At 31.8% G+C, this 24,255-nt stretch overlaps 2 protein-coding genes across 3 annotated transcripts in view; one reads left to right on the forward strand and one right to left on the reverse strand.

Moving 5' to 3' along the window:
• Positions 1-15,324, forward strand: part of LOC142323674 (chymotrypsin-like protease CTRL-1) — a 57,791-nt gene extending 42,467 nt beyond the window's left edge. Inside the window, exon 7 of the mRNA XM_075363754.1 lies at positions 14,731-15,324. Within this exon, the coding sequence (XP_075219869.1) occupies positions 14,731-14,889 (159 nt within the window). The 3' untranslated portion in view covers positions 14,890-15,324. The remainder of the gene's footprint in view (positions 1-14,730) is intronic.
• Positions 15,325-15,600: 276 nt separating this feature from the next.
• On the reverse strand, positions 15,601-24,255 carry LOC142323675 (uncharacterized). Of its 2 annotated transcripts, XM_075363755.1 has the most exons (4): positions 24,159-24,255; positions 24,001-24,066; positions 22,428-22,601; positions 15,601-16,470 (listed from the first exon to the last, which is right to left on the reverse strand). In XM_075363755.1, exons 2-4 carry the CDS (start codon positions 24,053-24,055, stop codon positions 16,241-16,243), a joined length of 459 nt encoding a protein of 152 aa, XP_075219870.1. In that variant the 5' UTR covers positions 24,056-24,066; positions 24,159-24,255; the 3' UTR covers positions 15,601-16,240. The 2 variants fall into 2 exon arrangements, with proteins under 2 accessions (XP_075219870.1, XP_075219871.1); XM_075363756.1 differs by lacking the exons at positions 24,001-24,066; positions 24,159-24,255 and adding an exon at positions 23,271-23,372.

The following is a 24,255-nucleotide window of genomic DNA, read 5'->3' on the forward strand; positions in this document are numbered from 1 at the left end:
TTTAGGGGTATCACCACTATGGTCATTAGCCCCTTTCCACACAAAAAAAAAGAAAAAACAGAGAATATTTCTTTCTCCCCTGATAAAAACACTGGCAACATAGTCAGAAGACTAGTCTTGTCAATATAGATCATCTAATAAATAGACTTGTCATGAGATACTAAAACCCCAAAAGAAACACAAATATGACAAGGGTTTAAAGGGTCCTTGTCACTTAAAATCACTTAAATCTTACACACTAATACACTAAACACTTAAAACATACAAACCATTTCCAACAAAATATTGTCAAAACTTTTAAATGCTACAATAATGTCACATGAATATTAAAAAATCATATTTTCTTTTAAAATTTTTAAAAGCTCATAGAAACTATCTCATTCTTTAATGCCATCACCAAGATTTATCCTTAGGCCATCCTTTTTTGCTTTTTTTTCCTTCTTCCTAAACGCCTTGATGTCAGACTTCAAGGTGTCAGAGGCCTTAGAGATGGATTCTTCTGATCCTCAGAAGAAATCACAAGGGATCACAGAGAAAATTGCAGTAAATCAGAGAAGATCTCCTGCTGCTGGCATCAGATGATACAGACTCCTACAATGCATCAGATTTGAGACTATATGCACTCCCCACTAAAGCTTCTGGGGCAGCTGAAGTTCTCACCTCTTATTTACAGGCCTCCAAGCTTTTGGAAGTTCCATTGTCAGTCGTTCGATCTTTTTTCTCTAGTAACTTTATTTCGGTCTTGTCAATTCCTTTGTGGGGATTCTCTGTATTTCAAATTTTACCGTTGGTATATTTTGTTGAGAATTCTTTGGTGGTTTAGCTTCTGTATCCTTAGTCTTTTGATTGGTTAAAGTCTCATTCCTACGTTGTTACAATCTTTGATTTAGAGACATCATGTTTCTTTTGCGTTGGTTTAGAACTACTTTCTCTGGATGATCAATTCCATAATTTTTCATTAATGATACATTCGACCATACTAGCCAGAGCTGGTAACAGTTGCAAGACTACATCTTCTGGTTTAAAGGGACTTGCAGGAGCTGCAGCAACCTGTGCATAGGATGCAGTTCTCACTGTTTTGCCAAGTATAATTTTTCTAGCTTCATAGTAGCTGACTTTTTGTACTGTCTTGACCTCTTGAACAGTTACTTCTAGCTTATGTATTGGGCAATTCCATGATCTCACCGAACAGTGCCTATAACAATAGACACAGACAGGTGATCCCTACACAGGTCATCAGAGTGTAACGGCTCGCCACAATACACACAGATCTACTCTTAGTACTTCTTGCCGCTGTCGGTCTGAATCTCTGACATCCAAAGCACTGCAATGGAGTCAGGATAAACAGATGAACATCCAGTCTATAGAATCCAGCATGTATTTTCTTGGGATACTTCGGTCAGTTGAATACATGGGACGTGGAGGGTGTAAGTTTTCTGTTGCAACGTGTGTTTAGTCTCTGACATGCTATTACTCCTAGATTATGAAGTTCCTCGACGATTTCCTTCTTGTGTAGTTTAGTAAGTTCCTGCAGACAACCACTCCTTTTGAGGTGTTTAACATTCCATGTGATGAGACATCGATGTCTATGAGTCCCATCGTCTCTTTCAGAAGTCGTAACGATTGGGAATCGCTGACTGTTTCAACAAATAGTCCAACACTAGCTTTCCTTGTTTCCTTTACAGGCCCTCCTGCAGCTTCCGTGATGTCTCATGCTATCACAAAAAGACTAACCTTCCTCTTTTTTTTTTTATGTGTGGGCTTGAACTTCTACGATCATTTGCCCTCATCACATTCTGTAATAAGTATTTAAATCACTATCAGTTCATCATATGTGAGGATGTAAAGGGTCCTTTCATTTTAGTTAAAAACACAAAAGTAACAATACACAAAACATTTAAACAATCATACAATAGTTCACTAAAAACACTTAGAGTGTAAAGGCCCTGATACTTAAATAAAAAAATAAAAAAACATTAAAAACAAAAAATAAAAATTGAAGTCTTGACAATACCAACATTATTAAATATTATCCATGTTCATAGATAAAACTACTACATCATACAAAAGGATCCTTAAACAACAACTTGTACTAACTTACAGACTTTTTAATAGTTTGCTGGCATGTAAATAAGCAACTATCTTTGCTTCTTTATCATTTTCCAAATCAGCAACAATATTATTTATTAGATCGTAACTTTTCTGAGGTCCTCATATATTGAACACTCTTCCAGTAGATGCTTGACTGTAAGCTGTTTATTACATACACCGCACATTGGTCTTTCTTTGCTGGTTAATAAATACGAGTTTGTTATTCATGTGTGACCGATTCTGAGTCTGGTCACTGCCACTTGTTTTCGGCAAGTCAGTTTCACATCGCTCTTCCATTTATATGGAAACGTTTTAATCACATTTAATTTCATATTTAACGTTCTTCATTTATTAATTCATGTATTTCTTATACTGGTGATTAGACAATTTATAACATCTGCCACTCGAACAAGAATTATATCTGTATTATCACATACTGTTGCCATTCTGGCAGCTTCATTTGCACTTTTGTTTCCTGGGATACCAGCATGCCCTGGAGTACATATAAATACACATCGCTGTCCTCATCAATTTAAAATTTATAGAATGGACAGGATGTTGGAATAAGTATGTCCTTAATGTTCTTTCTCTGAATAACAATTAGTCTGCTTAATGAGTCAATACATATGAGCACTCTGTCTTCACAGAAAGGTTCTGAGTAACAAACAGCTTCCTGTATAACAATAAGTTCTGCCATATAAACACTTGGGATTTCTGACAGTTCCCATGAGTGGGCTTCTCCATTTACATATATGGAGCATTCAACACCGGGTTTGGTTTTAGAACCATCAGTATAGATTTTTATGTATTTTATGATTTTTATAGATTTTTATCGTTCATAACTACAGATGGTTGACAAAAATTCCTATTGGATGATTACTGTTGGTTACTTTTTTTATTTTTCCATAAGAGAGATCCAATTTTTGCTTACCACTGGTAAAGCCAGGGCGATATTTCTCTTGTACAAATTGCTAATATGTTTGGTAAAGTAACTGCATATTTCCTTGTCAATTCATGATACCGTAAACTGGCTGGTCTGGAATAGGTATCACGACGTTTATATTATGCAGCCAAAGGATGATCGTTAAATATTTTATTGTTTATATGGGTAGGAAGGGCCTATATCCTTGCGGCATATCTTAACAATAGGATCTCTCTTCTATAATTTAGTGGTATTATGGCTTCTGACATTAAACTAATCACTGGGTTTGTATGGAATGCGCCTGTGGCATATCTGATTCCACTGTTATGTATTACGTCAAACTTTCATAAATGCGACTTTCTAGCGGATGAATACACAATACACCAGTAATCGAGCTTCAGTTGAAAAAATGCTTTATGCAGCCACAGTAATATTATCTTATCTGAGCCCCAATTAATCTTTGATAACCATTTAATAACGTTTAGGGCTTTCTTGTATCTAACACTCAAGTCCTGTATATGTAGTCTTCAAGCAAGGAATTTAATAGTAGTACTAAAAATTGTACATTGTCCTTGTACTGTATTGTGATCATCGATAGTCAAAACAGACTACGGTGAGGAATTCTCTTCCTACAGAAGTGTACACAGCACGGTTTTTCTTGTGAAAATTTGAAACTATTATTCCTTGCAACTTCGTTAAGGTCGTTTATTGCTCGTGCAATTAATACTTTACCATAACTGTTGTGTTGTTGGCATATACAATTGCCAGATCATCAACATAAACACTTTTGCTGATTTCTGCTGGTATGGCTAATATCAGTTTATTAATGGCGATCATGAACAAAGTACCACTCAACAGGAGCCTTGTGGTATGAGAGTTCATTATATGAGAGTTCAAAAAGTACGGTCGTTCAAATAGTTACTAAATAATACTGGTAGATGGTCGTCAATGCCCCATTCGTGTAGTTGAAGCATTATTACATGACCCGGTCATATGGAAACCCTTCTGCAGGTCAAAGAAGACTCCAACACAATGTTTCCTTGCGATGTAGCTGTTGAGTATAATATTCTCTAAACTGATCATTTGATCAGTAGAGTGGTACTGTCGGAAACCTGCTTGATGGGATGATAAAATATTTTCTTTTTCTAAAATCCAAACGAGTCGATTATTTATCGTTTATTCAACGATTTTTCTCATAGCACACGTCAAGAAAATAGGACGGTAACTATTGGGATCTGTCAAATTTTTATCTTTTTTTTGGAACTTGAACAATACTTTCTTCCACTGCCGCGGGTACATTCTATCCCGCCATATCTGATTATATAGTTTTAACAATCTAAGTTTTGCAGAGGTGCTTAGCTGTCTAATCATCACGTAATGAATTTCGTCTGGACCAAAAGCTGTATTGCCGGTTTTATCCAACGCTTTCACAAGTTCTTCTATTTTGAATGTTACATTATATAAATAATTTATTTTAGTTCTGAAATTTAGCAGACCCTCGAGTTCTGTTTTTTGCCTTCTAAATATTCATCATAGTTAGCCATTTTTCTGGCTTCTTCAAAATGACTGGCTAGTAATTCTGCAATTTGGTTTGGAGTATCTATAACTTCATCTTCATACTGAAGGCAAGTTATTGGAGTAGAGTTTGTACACTCACAAATAGCCTTCACTTTCTTCCAAACGTCTGATGCAGTCGTGTTTCTGTTAATGGATGACACGTATTGTTGCCAGAATCGTTTTTTAGAATTTGTCATTAAATCTTTTTACATACGCCCTGCGTTTTTAAAGGCAATTAGATTTTCTAGTGTTGGAAGTTTCTTAAAAGCATTATATGCTTTTTTCTTTCTTTTAATAGCTTCACTTATTTCATCGTTCCATCATGTAACTGGTCGCTTCTTAATTTTCCCGGATGTTCTGGGAATATATCTTGATGCCGAGTCAATATAACATTCGTTATAACATTGACATTGGCTTCGTTAACTCCAGTTGTTTCAGGGAGTATCGTATTAGTAGTGAAGCTTGTCCAATCTGCTTTACCAACCAGCCATCTTTTGGAGATGGGATATAATTTTCTTGTAGCATCAGTTGTTATTTACACCGGGAAACCTAAATTTATACAGGATGTCGATCCATCTCTGGCATTGAAAAGATTCCAGAACCATCATTTAAAATAATAAAATCAGAATTTAATAGGAACTTTTTCAGTTCACTTCTCCGCGATTTACTCGACCACCAAATAGGATTATGTGCACTAAAGTCACCCACTATAAGTATGGGTGGGGGAAGCTGAGCAGTTAATCGTATTATGTCATCCTCCTTCCAATCAAAATTTAGCTCAAGTATATGCTGCAGATAGTGAACTGCAGCGGACGCATCATTCTGATTGTGACCAGTTGTAGATTTGTGTTTATTTCAACCGCTTTGGTGGTAGCTCTAGTCGACGTTAACGTAGTTGCTCTACCCATAACTCATATTTTTCGGTTGATCTCGCTGATAAATATTATATTTTCTTAAATGGAAATTTTCATTTTGACGGAAATATGTTTCTTGCACAGACATACACAAATTGGGTCTACATCATGTACCAAGCGTTGAAGCTCATGGATGTTTGACAAACATCCATTGATGTTCCATTGAAAAATCAACTCGTTTATATTTTGACGAGTTAATCTCGTGGTTTGCTTTTCGGCCATCCTTTTTTCCTCTTCACCACCATCTTTCGACCAGCTTCATGTTTGATAAGAATATCATCGTCCGTGTAGCTCCTGGCCTCCGAATCGGAGACCATCGAAACAGCGGACGACGGGCATAGATCGACGCTTAATTTAGGCGCCGATTGAGAGGCAGTAACCTGGGAGACCCCCACAATAGGAGTCTCACCACTCACCGCCTCAGGTAGGGGGAAACAGGCTCCTCCTGTGTGATTTTAGATGGACTCTGTGGTTTTGAGATCACCTCAGATGTACAAGGCTTGGGTACCTCCATAGGAGACTCAGAACCAATCAACTGCGAGTAATGCAAAGCTACTTCAGGCATCGGGATGTGCTGGTCCGCGAGGTCGGACATGAGGTAGGCAAGACGCTGTCCAAGGTTTGTCCTCAGGGCAGCGTGTTGGGTCCATTGTTGTGGTTGGTGGAGTTTGATTCCCTTCTGCGGCTGACATTGCCGCATCAAGTTCGTGTTTCGATGTCAGGTCTTCGTATTAAATACGTTCAAGTTCAAAAGTACCTCTGGGTGTTTCTTGACGAGAAATTTCACTTCAAGAAACGCCTTAATTACGTCGCAGAGAAGTCCTGTCGTGCATTCTTTGGTATTCGACTTGTGGTCAATCCTGATTTGGGATCTTAATTTTAAGACTATGAATATCCTGCATAAGGACGTGCGCGAGGAAATTATGCTATACGCGGTGTTTCTTTGGGCGGATAGGATAAATTTAAAAGCTATCGAAATATATTATTAAGAGCTCAACGCCTTATATTATTAACGGTAACGGGAGGTTACCGTACTATTTTACGAGAGGCAATCTTGGTGATAGCAGACGTGAAACTGATAGATTTAATCGCGTCAGAAAAGCAGCAGTGTTATGTTGCTAAGATGAATCGACTTCAGAGAAAATTCGCGAGATAGAACGGCATGGCAGTGCTTTACGGCAGGCCAGGTAGTATGAGGCAGAGGGTGAGCGTTATACGCATGATCACTTCCCAACGTTATTGGTTTGCGGGGCGCCCCTTATGTTCACCCTTTTAAGTGTGTAACGCAATTTCTTTCTGATCATGGCGCCTTCCGAGACAGACTCCAGCAATTTGGCGTGATGGATTCAGGTGTGTGTCCAGATTGTGGACAACTAAATGATGCATACCATGTAATTTACGAATACGCAAAATACGAACCTATGCGCACGGAGACTATTTGTCTGAGTGATATTACTGGGTCGACATTAAATTTCCGTGAGAATTGGAAAAACCAGGCCGAATGAATAATCGTTGAAAATTTCATCGGATACGTGGCAAGAGAACGGATTGCCAAGGGTTCCGCCTGGTCTTTCCAGTGTTTTGGTTTTGTTGTTCTTGCTTTATAAGATTTGATATTTTTATAGTGTTTTATTTAGTTTTATTTTTATTTCTTGTTTTGTTTTATGTTATGGTTGCGTGTTGAGCTCAACTGCTAACCTGTCGAGTGGGCAGTTGATTTTTAATTTCAGTTCCTTCATGTCACTCGATCTTGTTAAAGACTCGACATAGATCTGTTTTGTTTTAAGTTCATTTCCTAGTAGTACACCGATGGGAGTATCGCATGTGGTATTCGCATCGGTTGCATCCTGACTGATGCAAGAAGAAGGCTGAGAGATGCCTTTTGCCGAGGTTCTGAAGATGGCCTCCGTTAAAGCCCATAAGGACTAGGTACGGAAAGGATGGCGTGGCGACCGAAACTGCCACTTGGAGGGTGTTTTCCCCTACTGGGTCAGGATGTCGTAATAATCACCACTTTTTGAACTCGTTCTCCAAGTTAACATCGCGTTCGTGATGAACCCCATTTCTTCTCCAGCGTGGATTATAATTAACTGATCACCTTTATTAATCACTTTTACTCTTGCACCACGGTCTTCCGACCACGTTTTGTCGTCGAATGAGACGTTAAAATATATGAATCGCCGTAAAAATGACGAATCGCGTGTAAAATGACTAAGCTATTATTAAATTATTATAATTTGTAGGGTATATGCCAAAAATTTAATGATGATTTTTATTACTATAAGCATCATGAATACTAATACCCATTACAACACGTGCATATAAATATAACTAAAGTGAAATATTTTAATAACCTTTACTCGTATAAAGTGGTCATTCATTTTATGCCTCACTTGATAGAGTGAGTGTAATAATAATCTACTAATACAAATATAAACTATTCGTTTTTGTACTATAAACAGTAAGAAATATTTATATTAGTACACTTAATATTTTTAAAGAAATTATTGTCTGAAATTAAACAAAATGATAACACTTGTCAACATAAAATTTGGAACTGAAGAGGGAGTAGGTGTTATATGTAGTATTTTACATGTTGAATCTGAATATGTACTCCGAAACAACCCATCACGTAACGTTCTTAAGTTACAACCCCTTAAATTTATTTGTTCTATCATTCGTAGAAAAAACAATACAAATAAGTTAGTTCGTCTGTATGTTTGCTTATTCATATCTGATTTATATTGTAATTCATGTTGTAGACCACCTATATTTAATACATAACAGTCGAATGATGACATGTCAGTGAGTCAAGTTCTGAGTAATTCAACATGATGAAATTTTCTTCAGTATGAGTTCAGCTCTTGGTATGACTTGCTGTGTTCTTTAGTTGTGGTAGTGGTTTTATCATGCACATATTACAAAAATTGTTTCGAAGTGATGCCATAAATTTAGTGAAAGATTTTTATGATAACTTTCAGTATTATTTTATTGATCAAGAGTTGTTAAGTTTTGTGTGTGTGTGTGTGTGTGTGTGTGTGTGTGTGTGTGTGTGTCTGTGTGTGTTTCATGCTGTGTTTTATTGCATTCCAGGGTTTAAACAATTTTATGAAGTATTTAAGTAATTAAATATTTATAAATTGAAACTTAATTATTTTTATAATTATTTCTATAATATTTCAGTTTACTTTCATTCATAAAAAGATTTTGAATTTTACAATGAATAAAATCGAGCTTGTAAAAATTCTCCTAATATTTTTTTGTTACATTTGTGGAGAATTCACCATGAAATATCAATGAAAACCAGCATTGAATCTGCTGAAAACTACTTACAAACAATATTTTGACTGTCCCTTGGGAGACCAAGGTAAATCCTGGGCTCTACATGTAGCATGCATCAAGTGCTACATTGAACTAACCCAGTGGTTAAAAGGAAAAAAGAGTATTTGCCTTTTGGCATACCTATGATTTGGCAAGAGCCTACTAACCATTATGATGACTGCTATTTTTGCTTAGCAGATGTTACTGATTTCAATTCAAACAATAAAAGCAGTATTGCATACCCAAATGTTCATTCAGCTATGAGACCAGTACTTCATGGTGTTGATTCACCAATTCCAATCGCTCCAACTTCTTGGAAAGAAATTTCTGATTCCTCAGAAGGCTCAACCAATGAATTTTCAACGTCAATAGATATTAATTACATTACAGTAGAATCAAATACTGAACCTCACATCATTACAGAAGCAGAACTAAGCGACCTAATTTGAAAAATTTCTAACTTGTATTTGTCAAAACAACAGGCAGAACTTCTAGGTTCACGTCTTGAAGAATGGAATTTATTAAACAATGATTCTAAAATTTCAGTATGTAGAAATTGAATTGAAAATTTACTGAAATTCTTTAGAAGAGATGGTTTAATTTATTCTGCCATGGTGTTAGGAGGCTAATGTCTGAACTGGACATTGAAACATTATTCATGATTGGCATTTCTCATCAAAAAGAAGCTTAAAGGCAGTGTTGTTGCATAACTTGAATAAATTTTCTTCTATACTATTAGCACATGCTGTAGGAATGAAAGAAACGTATGAAAGTGTGTCAAAAATTTTAAAAGCTATTACATATGATGAACACTCATGGCAAATCATTGCTGACCTGAAAGTGATAGGGCTTCTTCTCCATCTCCAGAGTGGCTTTACAAAATATATGTGTTTGTGAGATAGTTTGGCTACAGATAAACACTATGCAGTTAAAGACTGGCCAAAAGAGAAGACTGGCTACCCCAGGAAAGGAAAATGTTGTCAGGTGGATGTTACGGTGTATAAAATATACCTTTTATATTTGACAGCAAACTGAATCCTAAAGAACTAGCAACATGGAAGTCATTCAAAGATATCGTTACTGGTTTTCTTAGAAACAAAAAAGCTGAAAACCATGATCAGCTTATAGATAAACCCTAAGTGAACTACAAAAATTTAGGCTGCAGAGTGTCATTGAAAATTAATTTTTTACATTCTCATTTGGACTTTTTTCCTTTAAACTTGGGTGACATCGATGACGAACAAGGAGAAAGGTTCCATCAAGATATATTATAGATGGAACACCATTATCAAGGCAGATGGGATGAATCTATGATGAGTAACTACTGTTGGATGATATAAAGAGAAGACTTCACTGAACACAAAAGGAAAATAAGAAAAAATAAATTAAGTTAAACGTAAATGTCTGCAAAATAAAGGTAGGAATTTTAATTTTAATTATTATTATTATTTTTGTATTCTATTATTTAAGAAGTTTCTCAGTACTTTAAAGGATCATAACTAAAAATCTGAGGGTGATGAAGAAAAACTGATTTCATTTTAAGATTTAGGTAAAAAGTACATTCTAATTCACCTACTTTTATCTCAGTTTCAATTATTTTTTTTGTTGTTGACCTGTGTAATAAATTTTAATTGTGGTAAGAATTTTACTATTTATGAAAATAGTTAATGAAAACTAATTATACAAATTTTTATATAAAGTTTAAATTTATATATAAATTGCTAATTTATGAAAACAGACTGTATTGCAGAATATTCAGTTTCTGAATGAGCCTAATGCTATGAGAAAAGAGTTATACAATCCCCTGCACAGCGACTGTCTGCCTCATGCAAGCAACCTTTTATTTTCATTGTTCTGTAGGTATTGTACATGCGTATGTATGACGCATGTTGGTGTGTTTGAATCTTAATAACTTTTGACTGGATAAATCAATTTTGATGAAATGTTGTACAGAAATTCGTGAATATGAGGCAATTTTTTAGTAAAATTTTGGAGTCAGTATCTCCAGGAGGTGTTTTGGGGAGTAAGTTTTCTTAAAAATTTGCAAACATAACTCTACTGTATATATAAGCTCAGCCATTTTAAAGCTTAACCATTTTTTTTTTAATTTTCCCCAAAATTCCCCCTTTCCAGAAAACCAAAAAAGCTATATTTTTATTTATTGCATATTTTTAACCAAATTTTTTTTTAAGTCTTTCTAGCCATAGTGGTAATGAAAGCGACCAAAAAAATAATACTCTGGGTAATATTGGGGGGAGACCCAATCAAAGTTTAAAAATATTGACTTTTTTTAATTTTTCAAAAATTCTTTTGGTTTATTTACTTTTTAATATTATTAAAAATTAAAATAATAAACTTTAATTAATAATATTACAAAAAAATTTCATCATAATTCACCCCACCCCCAAAAAAAAATAAATCTTAGGTACCTTTTTATTGGTTTATTTTTTTTAGCTTCTTCCATTTATAATACTAAACATAAAAAAACCAAAAAATAATCTTGGAAGGTGATTTTGGTGGTGGGGGGAGCAGAAAAAAAATGTTAAAAGTACTGATTTTTAATTTTTTTTATTTAAACATATACAATGATAATTTTACAATAAAACTTCATCATAAATTACCCCTCACCACAAAAAAGACATCTTAGGTAAATCTTTTCATATGTAGTTATTATATATATAAGAATAAATAGCCAATGCCAGGAAGGTATTACAACTTTGCTGTCAGCTTTTTTATTAATAGCATTAATTAATTTTTGTGCCGTGTAAAAGATTAATATATTAACTGAAAATGATTAAAATTGAAATCATTTAGCAATATCCGAAATAAGTTGTAATTTTATCAGTTTTTTCCATGACAGTTTGCAGTGAACATTATTTAAAACTATAGATTTTTATTTAAAATAACAAACCAAACCAAATTTAATAAATGTAACATTTTCAAAGCTAAGTCGTAATGTTTTCATTTGCTCTTATGGCCATCTTTCATGCCTATCTAAAATAAAAGCCAGTAATATCATCTGTCTGACGTTAAGGTAAAAACATTCCAAATTACTGATGATGATTGCAAGAGAGACCGAAAACATTATGGTTTGAGTTTTGATTGTTATGTATCTATTAAATATGGTTCAGCCTGTTGTTTAAAATGTTTTCAATATGAAAAAAATTCTAGATTAATTGTAAAAAGAAATACATTGAACAGTAGGATGAAATCTGATTACACATTAAAGTGATTAAAAATTATTTATTACTTTCTTTCAAATTAATGGAACTACTAAAGGCTTTTCAGTGTGTAATATCAGCATATCCTTCAGTGGAGTTTCCAGTAGCACTGTTGTTAAGACACTCACTTTAAAATGGTTAGGAGACCCTTTAAGTATGTAATGAAATTATATACCCAGTTTATGTTGTGCTTTTTATTTTAACATGTTATTATGTTGCTTTTATTGATAATAGGTTAATAAACATTACAGAAATTGAATCTACTACAAACTAACTTACCGTTCAATTACGTACTAAAGGGAATCTCCAAACACATCTAAGATAGACCTCTCACCAGTGGAAGCTCGTGTATAGGCACTGTGGAACTGCAGCACCCCCTATTTCCACTTGATATTTTGGATAACATTTAATATAATGAATCCTTTTTTCTTTGATTCTTTCTTTACATTTGTACAATATTTAATCCTTAAGCTTAATCTCAGTAGCCATCCCCCAGTTTATAAAAAAGATACAAAAACCTTTGTATGGAACTGTGGGCTTCACAGTTCCAGCAGCGTGGTGTTTGACTTTTGCGTGCATGCATACATAGGAAGCTGCAAGGGAGAGAGAGCACTGTCGCTCCTGCAGTGCCAATCCTGGCATGTTGGTGGAAGGTAGTTTTTTTTTTTACTTCACGTGTGTATGGAATGTTCCTTGTTCATTCCTTTTTCTAGTTTAGTCAGTGGAAGGAATACGAAAGTGGTTTAGTTGTTTTTTCAGTAGTGATCAGAAGATGGCAGAAAGCAAGGGCTCTTTGATTGCCAAATCTGTCCAAAAACATGCTGGAAGGGCAAAAGAGAAGGTAATTAGTAAAAACTAATTATGTATTTGTTTTTGTGTACATACAAATTTAAATTAAGCACCATTGGACTATAGTGTTTTTAAGCGGACAATTTATTAAGTTATTATCTAATAATACTAAAAAATATTATCTGTATTAACATTTTATTATTTATTCGGTTAAACTGAATATGGATTTTAAGCACAATGTCCTTAAAAACTGTGTACCATATTCTTGAATGTGATAAAGTTTACAATTAAATTATTTTTCTGCTTCCAGCTGTTCTATTTGATTCATTTTATTATGGTTCTTTTATTTTACAGAAAACTTTAACCATGGCCTTGAAAAGGTCCAGAGAAACATTTTCTGAAGCAGCACCCCCACTAATTTTAGCTACGAGCCTCCACTTCCCCTCACCATTATCAGTGCCAAGAGAAATTCAACTGAAAAAGTTACTGACAGATAGCTACAAAAGGCCTTTGGAAGAAAAATTTGCACTTATTTAAAACAGTTTTTAATAATCTTCGAGTAAAAGAAAGTTAAACATTGTCAAATAGTGACAAGTAAAACATTTATAAAAAACTAAAATGATTATTTAATAGTACATTAAGTAGTGTTATAAATAAAACTAGCATTACTATATGTTTTTAATAGAAAAACTTATTTGTTCCAGTGAAAATATAAAATCTCATGATAAACTAAAAAAGCTTTCATATCATTTTTGTAATTTTACTGATATAGAAAACTAAATTAAATCAAAAAACTGGCAACATTGTTTATAAACTTTTCTCATATTTGCATAGAAGTTAATATTTAAACGCTCCACAAGATTAAATTAAAGTTATTTGCGCTATTATCTTAGTATCTATTTGCTTATATTTTCTTTTAATCATAATTAAATTTTTTTTACAGCATTAACTCATCAATATATCAGCAACCAGAGCTGTTCAAAGATGAGTCGAATTCATCTAGAATTTAGATTTTAATGCGTTGAATTGGATTAGGAAGGAATTGGAGGCCTGGCTTAAACTAATAAGTACCTTAGTCTCAGACTGGACTCTTTTGCAGGAATCCCAGGGCAGGTCCAAAAGCATAATCACTTCCACCCACACCCAAACCATGCATAAACATGGCCACCAAAGATCCCATGTTCATAACACAGATCCAGTTATCATATAGCCTAAACCCCAACAGAAAGGGAAAAGAATAAATAAATGAAATGATAATGAAAGAGGAATGATCTGCCTAAGAGGGACTGCAAAACAAGACAAATAACTCCATAGGAGTATCCATTGACAATTTGTTAGTGCTTTGCAGGCAATAAGTGACTATATAACCTGTAATTCTTTGGGGTATTTTTGGTGGAAAGAGTACATTACTGATTAGTAATTTTTTTTTACCATTTTAAATAGATTCTAAGCCAAACTTCTTTACCTCCAGATTTTAAAGAGTCATTTGGGATTAAAACACTTTCAAATTATTATCAGAGTAAAAACAGTTTTCAACCCTTATCATAGCTATTATCAGAAAGGGTGATACACATCCTGAAAAACAAATGTGCAATAAATTGTTCTTACTTTTTACTATTCCAACTAATAAACTTGATATTTTTTGTAATTTTTTTTTTTTTTTTTAATGGAATGTTATGAGATGGGAATAATACTCAATGATTATTATTTTAATTGATGATGAAATTTAAAAAAATAAACTATATTATTTTCTGCATAAGTAATAACAAATATTGTCATTTAGATGTTTTTAATTTTGTTATGATACCTTAAGAGAATACATCATAGCATAAAGTTGAATTTAGGTAAAATTAAAAAAAATTACTGACTTAAAAACAATCTTTAAATAAAATATTTTATTGCAATTTTTTTACAGGGTGACTCAGGTGGGCCACTCATGTTAGAAAGAACAGGAAGATGGTATCTAATCGGAATAGTATCAGCAGGATATTCCTGTGCACAAAGAGGTCAGCCCGGTATTTATCACAGAGTTGCACATACAGTGGATTGGATTTCTTATATTATCAACTCATGAAACAAATTGATAATAGTATTTTTCAGTTACATCCTTCATTGTGTGGATTTCCAACTGACTTATTCAGTACCAAAGACTGTAGTTTTATTATATGATATACCATACAAAATAAAATATTTATGAAAGATGTGAAGATGAGACGGATTTGTACTGCAATGAACTAAATAAAGAATTCAAGACCAAACAAATTTAGGGCATATGATAAAACAGATGAATCACTAATGAGGTTTATCATGATTCAATATCTATTTTTTGAGTTATGTATGAAAATACATTATGAAAGATAATTTGACATCACATATTTATGCCGTTTGTACATGACTCAACTGAGCTGAAAATTTATGAATTGAATCAAACTTTTTTATAATTTATTATTTAAAATAGTCTTAATCTTTGTAATTTATACATTTCCATTTGTATATAATCTTTATTTTTAAAAGCCATAAAATTATCTTAAAATGTTCCAAATTTAGAATTAAATTTATTACTTTATTTAAACAAAATCAATAAAACCAAAAAAAAAATATAATTATTGTAAAATATCAAATATTTATTGAAAAAACACCATTTATTTATTTTCCCTCTTCCATTAAGCCATTTTGGTTTGCTTACTGCAGTTAGTTTACTTCAATGAGTAGTAAATATTAGAAATTTTTATTTTTTAATCTTTTTCTATACATATGTTGACTCGAAAAGCTACTCATTTCCTTTACTTTTCACACTACTAGATCATAAAACCTAAACAGTTCCAAGAATAGTTTACACTACAATAAAACTAAATAATACAAAAATGAGTAGATGAAGACAATGAAAAAATAAATGATCAATTAAATAAGATCTTTCTCATAACATATTTTTATTTTTAATTAAGATAGTAAGTTAAAGCTGTTTTGAAACATTTGTTTATGTGCTTAAAATAAAAAGAAAGATCAAAAAATGTTGCTCACTATCCTATTAACATTGAGCAGAACAATGGGCATATAACAAACAAGATCTTTTTAACAGACAGCTGGTGGCTACTGTTACAACAACACATACATGTACCTGTACACAGAGTAAATAAAGCAGTATTCCTATAGAAACTGCTTTATTTTCAACAGAGAATCGTGGAATAGTCATTAAACCTTTTTTTTTACAAAAGCCACAGCCTTAAAATGACATCAGAATTGTTTAAGGAATTAAAAAATATTTTAAATATACAAATTCTTCATAACAAATGTAATTGGTCTTTTACACACACACACACACCAATAATTTTAGCTGTTAAAAATTCATTCAAATTTAATTACTGTTTTAACGTTAAAAATATTATAAAGTTTATGAATATGTTACATGTATTTGATTTCTGAGATTATGTGTAAAGAAATTCTAACATATATAATCCAAATATAATAACAAAAAATTCTAAAAATGGTATTATACCAAATGATGAAAATTGATTCACAGCACTGTTGCAACCATCATAGTCACATGATTGTATGCAACCTTTCATCATGACATCTTCATATTTAAAACCTCCGCACTGTGAGTCCATTGATTTCATGACACAAGCTCTTATAACAGTTACCTCCATTGTTTTTACTGTAATAAAGATAAATTATTTAATTGATTCGTAAATTTCATATATTCAGTTTTTTCTTACTTGTAAATTGAAAAAATATATTACTTAAATTTAAAATTATCATTTAGCTGGAAAAAACTATGAAAATGAAGGAAATGTCCAAAAAACTGGGGAAGCAAAAATAATTCCAATTATCAAAAAAGGAGATAAGAAATTGTAAAGATTGTCGATATTTCATATGTTCGATGAAAAGTTTGAGAAAGTGTTAGAAGGGAAGATTAGGTTAATATGGAAGGGTAATTGGTGGGTGAACAACATGGTTTCTGCAAAGAAAGGGCAACTGTTAAGTTCAATGTTAGCCAGAAATAGTTAGTGAAAAACTTAGAAGTCATTTTGAGTCATAGTTATGTCTTTCATCTACTTTACAGATATCTACATCAATATTACAAGGAGTCATTTGTGGACACCTTTGTAGAGATGAGTAAAATAAGTGTTTAGTGGAAGCACTCTGTAAAAAATATAACCTCTCCACAAAATGAAAATATTAGTTGCTGTGTAAGAGTTGTTTTATACCACTATTGTACTATTAAGCTATAATGTTAGTGAAGCATAAAAAAGAGATTATAAGATCCAGACATAGAAGTAAAATTTTACAGGTTCATGAGATTGGTAACCAAAAGTTGAATCGTATTAAAATGAAGCAATGAAGAATGTAGAGATGAATAGTTTAGGGAAGTTAAGAAAAAAAGGCTGAGATAGTATGGCCATGTTAAAAGGATGGATAACAAAAGAGTTGCTGGAAAAATGTTGAAGCTAAGATAACTGAAAAGTTATGAGGTGGGTTAAAAAGGCTATGGTATAATAATATTTTGGAATATATTGGAAAGTTCAAATGATGGTAGAGTATTTGAAAAACAATGATACATAGACAAAAGAAAATGGAAGACACTATTTCATTACCCAAGATATAATTCAGTCAAACCACAAAAAGAAGGTGATCATTTTGCCAAGTTCCTTTTTTTTCATTACATAATTAAGCAATTATTTACTAAACACATTTTACCAAAATGTTGTAATAGAAATCTAAGAAATAGTTAATTATACATTAGTAAACAATTCAATTTTTCTCGTAATCTCTGCAACAGCAGGTACAATATTCTCCAAAAATTGGCATCTTTACAGGGCATCTTTTCAGTAACAAAATACAAAATCAGGTCATTATGTAGACCTGTCCATCTACTAGCACATTTCCAGACTTTTTTAAGGAAGTGTGAATAAATATCAACTCCTCAAGAATTTCACCTTTTAATATATTAATTCTGAAAAAATTTCTAAAAAAGATTTCTTAAATAAACGTAGCTATTTACATTATTATTCAATTAATGTAAAAGATTTCGTGATGGTTTAATCATATACTAGAAAGTTTTAATTTGTCACAAACTACAGAAATTAAACATCCAGATAGTGACTGAAGCATGGATGTCATCAGCAACATATATTTTGTAGTAAGATATTAAGAACTAAAAATAAAACATTTGTAAGGTGCAGTTCATTGCTAGGTAGGTTACAGTTATCTCTCGATTATATCCGGCATTCTTTAGTTCTCTTCTCTAGTAATCTGACACTTTTCATCTAATAACTACGTACGAGACAATTCATGTAATGCCACAATTTTTTTTTTTTTTACACTTGCGACTGTTATGCACGCCAACACAACTAATAAAACAGACAAAGATACCACGGCTCGAGTGCTGAATATGATTTTTTTAAATGAGTAGAAGGCCGTGGTTCGTGGAATACTTTTATAAATTACCGTACAGTACTTCTGATCGTCGCTGACAACGTTATTAGCTACATCTGTAGTTGAACGGGTGGCACCGCCGGCTGGCGACTTTTTTTTTCTTTTCCTGTTTAGCCTCCGGGAATTACCGTTCAGGTATTGCTTCAGTACAGTACCACCGGGGTCTACAGACGGAATTAAACTTCTTACAGTATCTTACCACACGTCTCAGTATCGCATGATCTAATGCCGATGATCTAGTGTTTTCCGTATCTTAACGTATCCAGTTTTTCGTATCTTAAACAATATCCGAGCTTCGCTGTTTCTAGTTTTGAAGTTGTGGAAACCACAAAAACGTAAGCACATCACGCTAAGTTTATTTCAAAAGCAGAAATTCTTAATAGAATTTTAAAAAAGGCAAAAAATTGATGACATAGCTTCACTGTACGGAATTGGATGTGCAAGGATTTATGACTTGAAAAAAAAATCTGGTAAAAATAGAAAAGTTTTTTTTGCTTGATGATATCACCACATAAGTTTGAAGATTGTGCGTAGGATATGAAAATGGAATTTTTGTAGAGTATGAAAAATGCCATGCCTGACAAGGATTCGAACCAGGGAGTTTATAAAAGAGACGAAAGTTTGTAAAAGGTAATGTCAGTAGTAAAAGTGATCGGAAAGCATTAAAATCTGGCACGTTCCCGTTAATGAAGCATCATGCACTTAATGCTGGGTTTGTCTAGGAACGTTCCAAACACACTCCTCTTTCTGGTGAAATCATCAAGGAAAAAGCTAAGCTTTTCTATAAAAAAAAATTATGAAGAAGGAAGATTTTCGCGCAAGTGATGGGTGGTTCGATAAATTCAAAAAGCGCTATGGAATCCGTTTACTAATCATTACAGCTGAGAAACTTTCTTGTGATTTTACTGCCGTCGAGCCACATAAAGAAGCATTTATAGACAGTCCAAGAGTTGGATTTTGTTCCTGGCCAGGTTTATAATGCCGATGAGAGTGGGTTATTTTGGAGACTGCTACCGAATAAACAATCGTCCATTGTGCTGAAAAGAACGCTCCAGGTCGCAAAATATCGAAAAACAGAACTACGTTTATGGCTTGTTCAAACGCGAGTGGTATCCATAAACTTGAATTGCTTTATTATAAGCAAGTCCAAAAATCCTAGGGCTTTTAAAAACGTAAGACTTTCTGTAAAATACAAAAATCAAAGCTTAGCGTGGAGGACAAGGGAAGTATTTTTTGAATGGTTTGATGAGCAGTTTATGTCGTCAGTAAAAAAATTTCCTTAAACAAAGTTACCAGAAAAAGAAGACTTAGAAAGTAAAGATAAGTTTAACCGTGTCTTATTCTTTTGCCAAATGTTACGGCTATCGTTCAGCCGATAGTACAAAATGTAATCCAGATGGTTAAAATAAATTAAAAAAGCGTCTATTGTATAGTGTAATGAGTAATTCAGAAAATACGCCTATTTTAAAATGTTTAAAAGAAATAAATCCTAAAGACAAGAAAGAAGTGTTTGATCTCACACAAGCACGGGAAAAGATTCCCACGAAAATATAGTGTGCTCCTAAAGAAACTTTTGCCCAACCATCCTCTATTACATTTATACGAAAAACGCAAAAAACCAGTGGAAAATTAACAAATTCCGACGTCATCCAAAAGTAGTGATTTCAATCCTAATGCTGCAATAAACGACATTAGGGAGTCACTAGCCCAACTGTGCAGTCAGGACGAGTCAGAAAGACTGACACAAAACGACATAAATGAATGGTTGACCGGAATTGAAGATGAAAAATTATCAATTGATGACTGACCGGGAGATAATTGAAGATGTGTTGGATCAGAACGAAGACGATGATGACAGCGAAAACGTGACACCTTCGCCAACGATTAGTACCATAGGTCGAAATTGCTTTGAGTACGTTTAATTTGTGTATCAAGTGAACTGAAGAAAAGAAAATGGCAGGTGCCGATATTTTAACATTAAAACATTTGCGAGAAAATAATCTTAAACTGCTCATTAAAGCAAAAAAACACTATTGACCCGTACTTTTCTGTTAAAGTATATAGTTGTATTATGGTTATTTTCTTAATCAAATTACATCAGTTATTGAAATTAATAAATGCATGTGAAAGAACATAACTTTTCTATTGGTTATTCCAATGAAATTAGGGTAATTTCAGTAATCCAAAAATTCCGGTAATCCGACACCAGGACTGCCAGATATGAGTCGGATTATCGAAAGCCTACTGTGTATAATACTTTAGTGTTATTAGTTTCTTGGTTTTGTCTTTTGGCCATCATTCTGTTTTGGAACCCCCAATTAATGACCAAGAAATTCAAGGATTTAAAAACCTATAAGTATACTTCTTCCACAAACATAGGACAAAGACCTCTGATTTGGGTTGATTCAATAAATCTCCTCAAATATCTCAAAATTTGAAAAATGTAATGCAAAACAATAAAAATAAAAAGTAATTATTTATAGTAATTACAGTAAATATTGTAATTATTGTGATCTGATTAATGATAATTTTACAGTTTATAAATTCAACTGATAAACTGTGAAACGATAAATCTAAATAGTATTCATCCCACTCCTTGCTCCAACTGGTAGGGCCCACAGAGTTAACAAAGAGAAGTTATAAAATAACTCAACTAGTAGCATTTAAGGTTTGTAAGGATTTTACATTTTACTTCAAATTTTTCCTAACTACTTAAATGACTCTTCTTCAAAATTGTTGTTATATTTTTATCATATAACATCCAATTGCTTTGAATGCAATAAGTAATATTAAAAATATTACTAAACATTTTTCTAAAATTTACTATTGTGCACTTTTTAAACAAGGAAAGCTATAACAAAAACCATCATCTTTTTAAATAGAAAAAAATGTTTACTGTTTATGAAAAAATAAATAGTTTAAGGTAAGTTTTTTTTAGTTTTAAGGTAAAATGAACATTACAAAAGGTTTTTGAACTTTTTAAAAAGGACACAGCACTCACATTTTAAACAAATATTTTTCAATTTTTAAAACATGCTGTCATGAATATTAAAATTTAAACAAAATGTTAGATCTTGTATTATACCTTCATATTAGCAAGGGTTTAGATGAGAAATTTATCAATATTGATATCTAATCAAATTACATTATATTTGCTTATGCAAATCATAAAAAATTGCATCAGATTAATAAATGATAATAGAAATATACATGGAAGGAATTAGATGAACAAAAATATTAACTTGCCTAGCCCCCTCACCAAATTAGATAAGTGGCATTCACTAATAATTTCCTTTTACAAAAAGTACAACTATTATTTCATACAGATATCCAAAACGTCCCAACATTGCTAAATTGGCAGCTAACCCCAGCACTTGTCAAATTTTTTTATTACATTTTCTACTTGATTTTCACTGAGAATTAGTTGTAACTTTATAGAAAAAAATAATTTAAAACACAGAGTACCTTAATGGAAAAAAGTCTTTAACTTTAAATTTTTCTTTCAAGTTGTACATTAATCTGACATTAGTTTAGCTATGAATGTAAATATTCTATTTCAATAGGAATACTAGTGTGAAAAGTAATTTGAACAAAAATTTCTTTCATATAAAGTATTTATAAATATTATCATTATTATGTTTTAAAATTGGTTTATTCCAAAAAATGATCTGACAGTTCATTACCCATTGATGATGTACAGAACAATTTTCCCAGTCACTACAGAATTGGCTTCAACTCAAAAATATCTTTGAGTTAGACTAAACGCATTTTTTATAAGCATTCAAAGATGTTTATCTTGTAAGAATCTCAGCTTACAAAAGTGTAAGTTATACAAACTTTATTTGATTTTTACTTTATTATCTCATTCCTTCATTGAGATTATGAAATAATGATTTTGTATGTTATAAGATGAAAGAGGTTATTATATTTGTTTGTATGCTCAAGTGAATTTACAATAAGTTTCTGTTTGTAAAAATCTACAAGCAGATTAAATTGTCCAGTTAAACAACAATCTTCCAATTCTAGCTGAAAAATTAATTATCATGTGAACTAAAGTTTATTATCTTTGAAAAGCTGATTGAATTTTATAGAAATGAAATATTGTATTTAATATAATATTTTAAATATTTCAACTACAAGTAAATTAATTAAAATTTTTTAATGAGATGAGCTTACCATTTTTCCCATCTATTTTGATACAAAAATTCGCTGGGAAAAGTCCGATATGACCTGCTTTTGGAACCATGCATTTTTCTTTGTATGTTGACATAGCAGGATTAAAAGGATCTTCACAATTTGGGTTACTTCCATTATGTGATGAACATGTATAACAATTGATACCAGCTGCACCTTGAAAATGAGATTAAAATATTTAATCTTACTGAATTCTAGTTCATACTTACATAAATTTAAAAAGGATAAATTGAAATCATGATATCAAAATATCAAGAGAATTATATTATTTGATGTCAACAAGAATATCATAAATAATAATGACAGATTTTTTATTGGACATAGTCTGCTAAACAATATAGAGTACATTTAAAACAACTATATCCACTTTTAGAAGTAACATAACATAACAGTATATATTTAACACTTTCATTACTGGATGGATAGACTTACAGTTTATGTAAATGTGTTTAGCCTTCTGAATTACACATTTATCTCATGCTGTAGTTGAAAATCAGTGTTGACTACCAACATTACAATAATTACCAAATTTCACCATCATATATACTCGTATTCATAAATTAAAAATATTACATCATAAACAATAAAATATAAAAGGAAATAATTATTTTTTTTTTAATAATAACGTAAATAAAAAATTAGATTTTACAAAAAATTCAATCAATAGTTACAACGATAAAAAACAAATCAATACATCCTCAACTCCAAACAACAGCAGAATATGGACAATAAATTATAAAAACAGCTTTACAATAACTTGATGAATAACAATGAATTATAAAAAAAATATAATGAAATGCATAAGAGTAAATTTAGGTTATGTACCAAGAGATATACATAAAATAAAATTTTTTGTCATATTTATATTTCAAAGAAGAAAAGTTATCCAAATAGAGAAGTATCACTAGCACTAGATTACATTGTGCCAGAGAGATGTAATATTATAAATGTATCTATATACCATACTGTAGTGTTGTTTTTTTAAGTTTAGCTGGATTGGTAAATAAAAAATTTAACTTATTATTTCATTATAATAACAACACGTGTTACAAGTAAAAGAACAATTTAAAAATATTATGTTAATAAAAAGTCTAAATTAACAAAAAACAATGAATCAAATTTTATGCAATATTGACACATCGTGTTTCTGAAAATAACATTAATGTTATATAATAAATAATTAATTAAATTACAGATGATAAGATAACATTGAAAGACATCACATACAAAAAAAAATTTATAGGTCAGTTTGTTTCGAGATACATCACTAGTACTGTCAGATTAATATAAACACATTTACTTTACTATATTACCCATTTGTTACTTAGCTTTATCACTTAATACATTTTTCAGAAACTCTCAAAACACCATTTTTATTTTTATGTTTGCAAAACAAAATTGCTCTTGCTAACTAAAATGTAGTTCAATGTTAGGCATTCCATGAACTCTCAAGACTATCTACAATTCTGTTAATTCAATAAAAATTATACAAAAACTTATAATTTTTCAGAATTAAACCTTGTCTATTATAAATAAGAGTATGTGAGATACTTACTGTTTAAAGATGCTAACACTATCAGCAATGGAATTTCCAGTGAGTTTTTTCTCATATTTATTTTTCCTGAAAAAAATTTTTTTCTGTATAAATAACATATTTATCAATATTAGATATTTCAGTGAAGTTTTATCAAAATTTTAAAATAAATTAGTTACTTTCTTTCAAGAAGAATAGATGAAAATCCTGGACGAGATCATAAACTACCACTTAACGAAATTATAATTTCACAATCATTGGATCTTCTTGTGAATT

This window comes from Lycorma delicatula, chromosome 4 (assembly GCF_047948215.1).
Source record: "Lycorma delicatula isolate Av1 chromosome 4, ASM4794821v1, whole genome shotgun sequence".
In the NCBI taxonomy this organism is placed as follows: Eukaryota; Metazoa; Arthropoda; class Insecta; order Hemiptera; family Fulgoridae; genus Lycorma; species Lycorma delicatula.

Excerpts from the sequence above, each read along its gene's own strand:
- LOC142323675 (XM_075363755.1), bottom strand. The coding sequence starts at position 24,055 with ATGAGAAAAAACTCACTGGAAATTCCATTGCTGATAGTGTTAGCATCT. Across the intron at positions 22,602-24,000 it reads AGTGTTAGCATCTTTAAACA|GTGCAGCTGGTATCAATTGT; the intron begins GTAAGTATCTCA and ends CTCATTTTCAAG. Across the intron at positions 16,471-22,427 it reads CAAAATAGATGGGAAAAATG|TAAAAACAATGGAGGTAACT; the intron begins GTAAGCTCATCT and ends TCTTTATTACAG.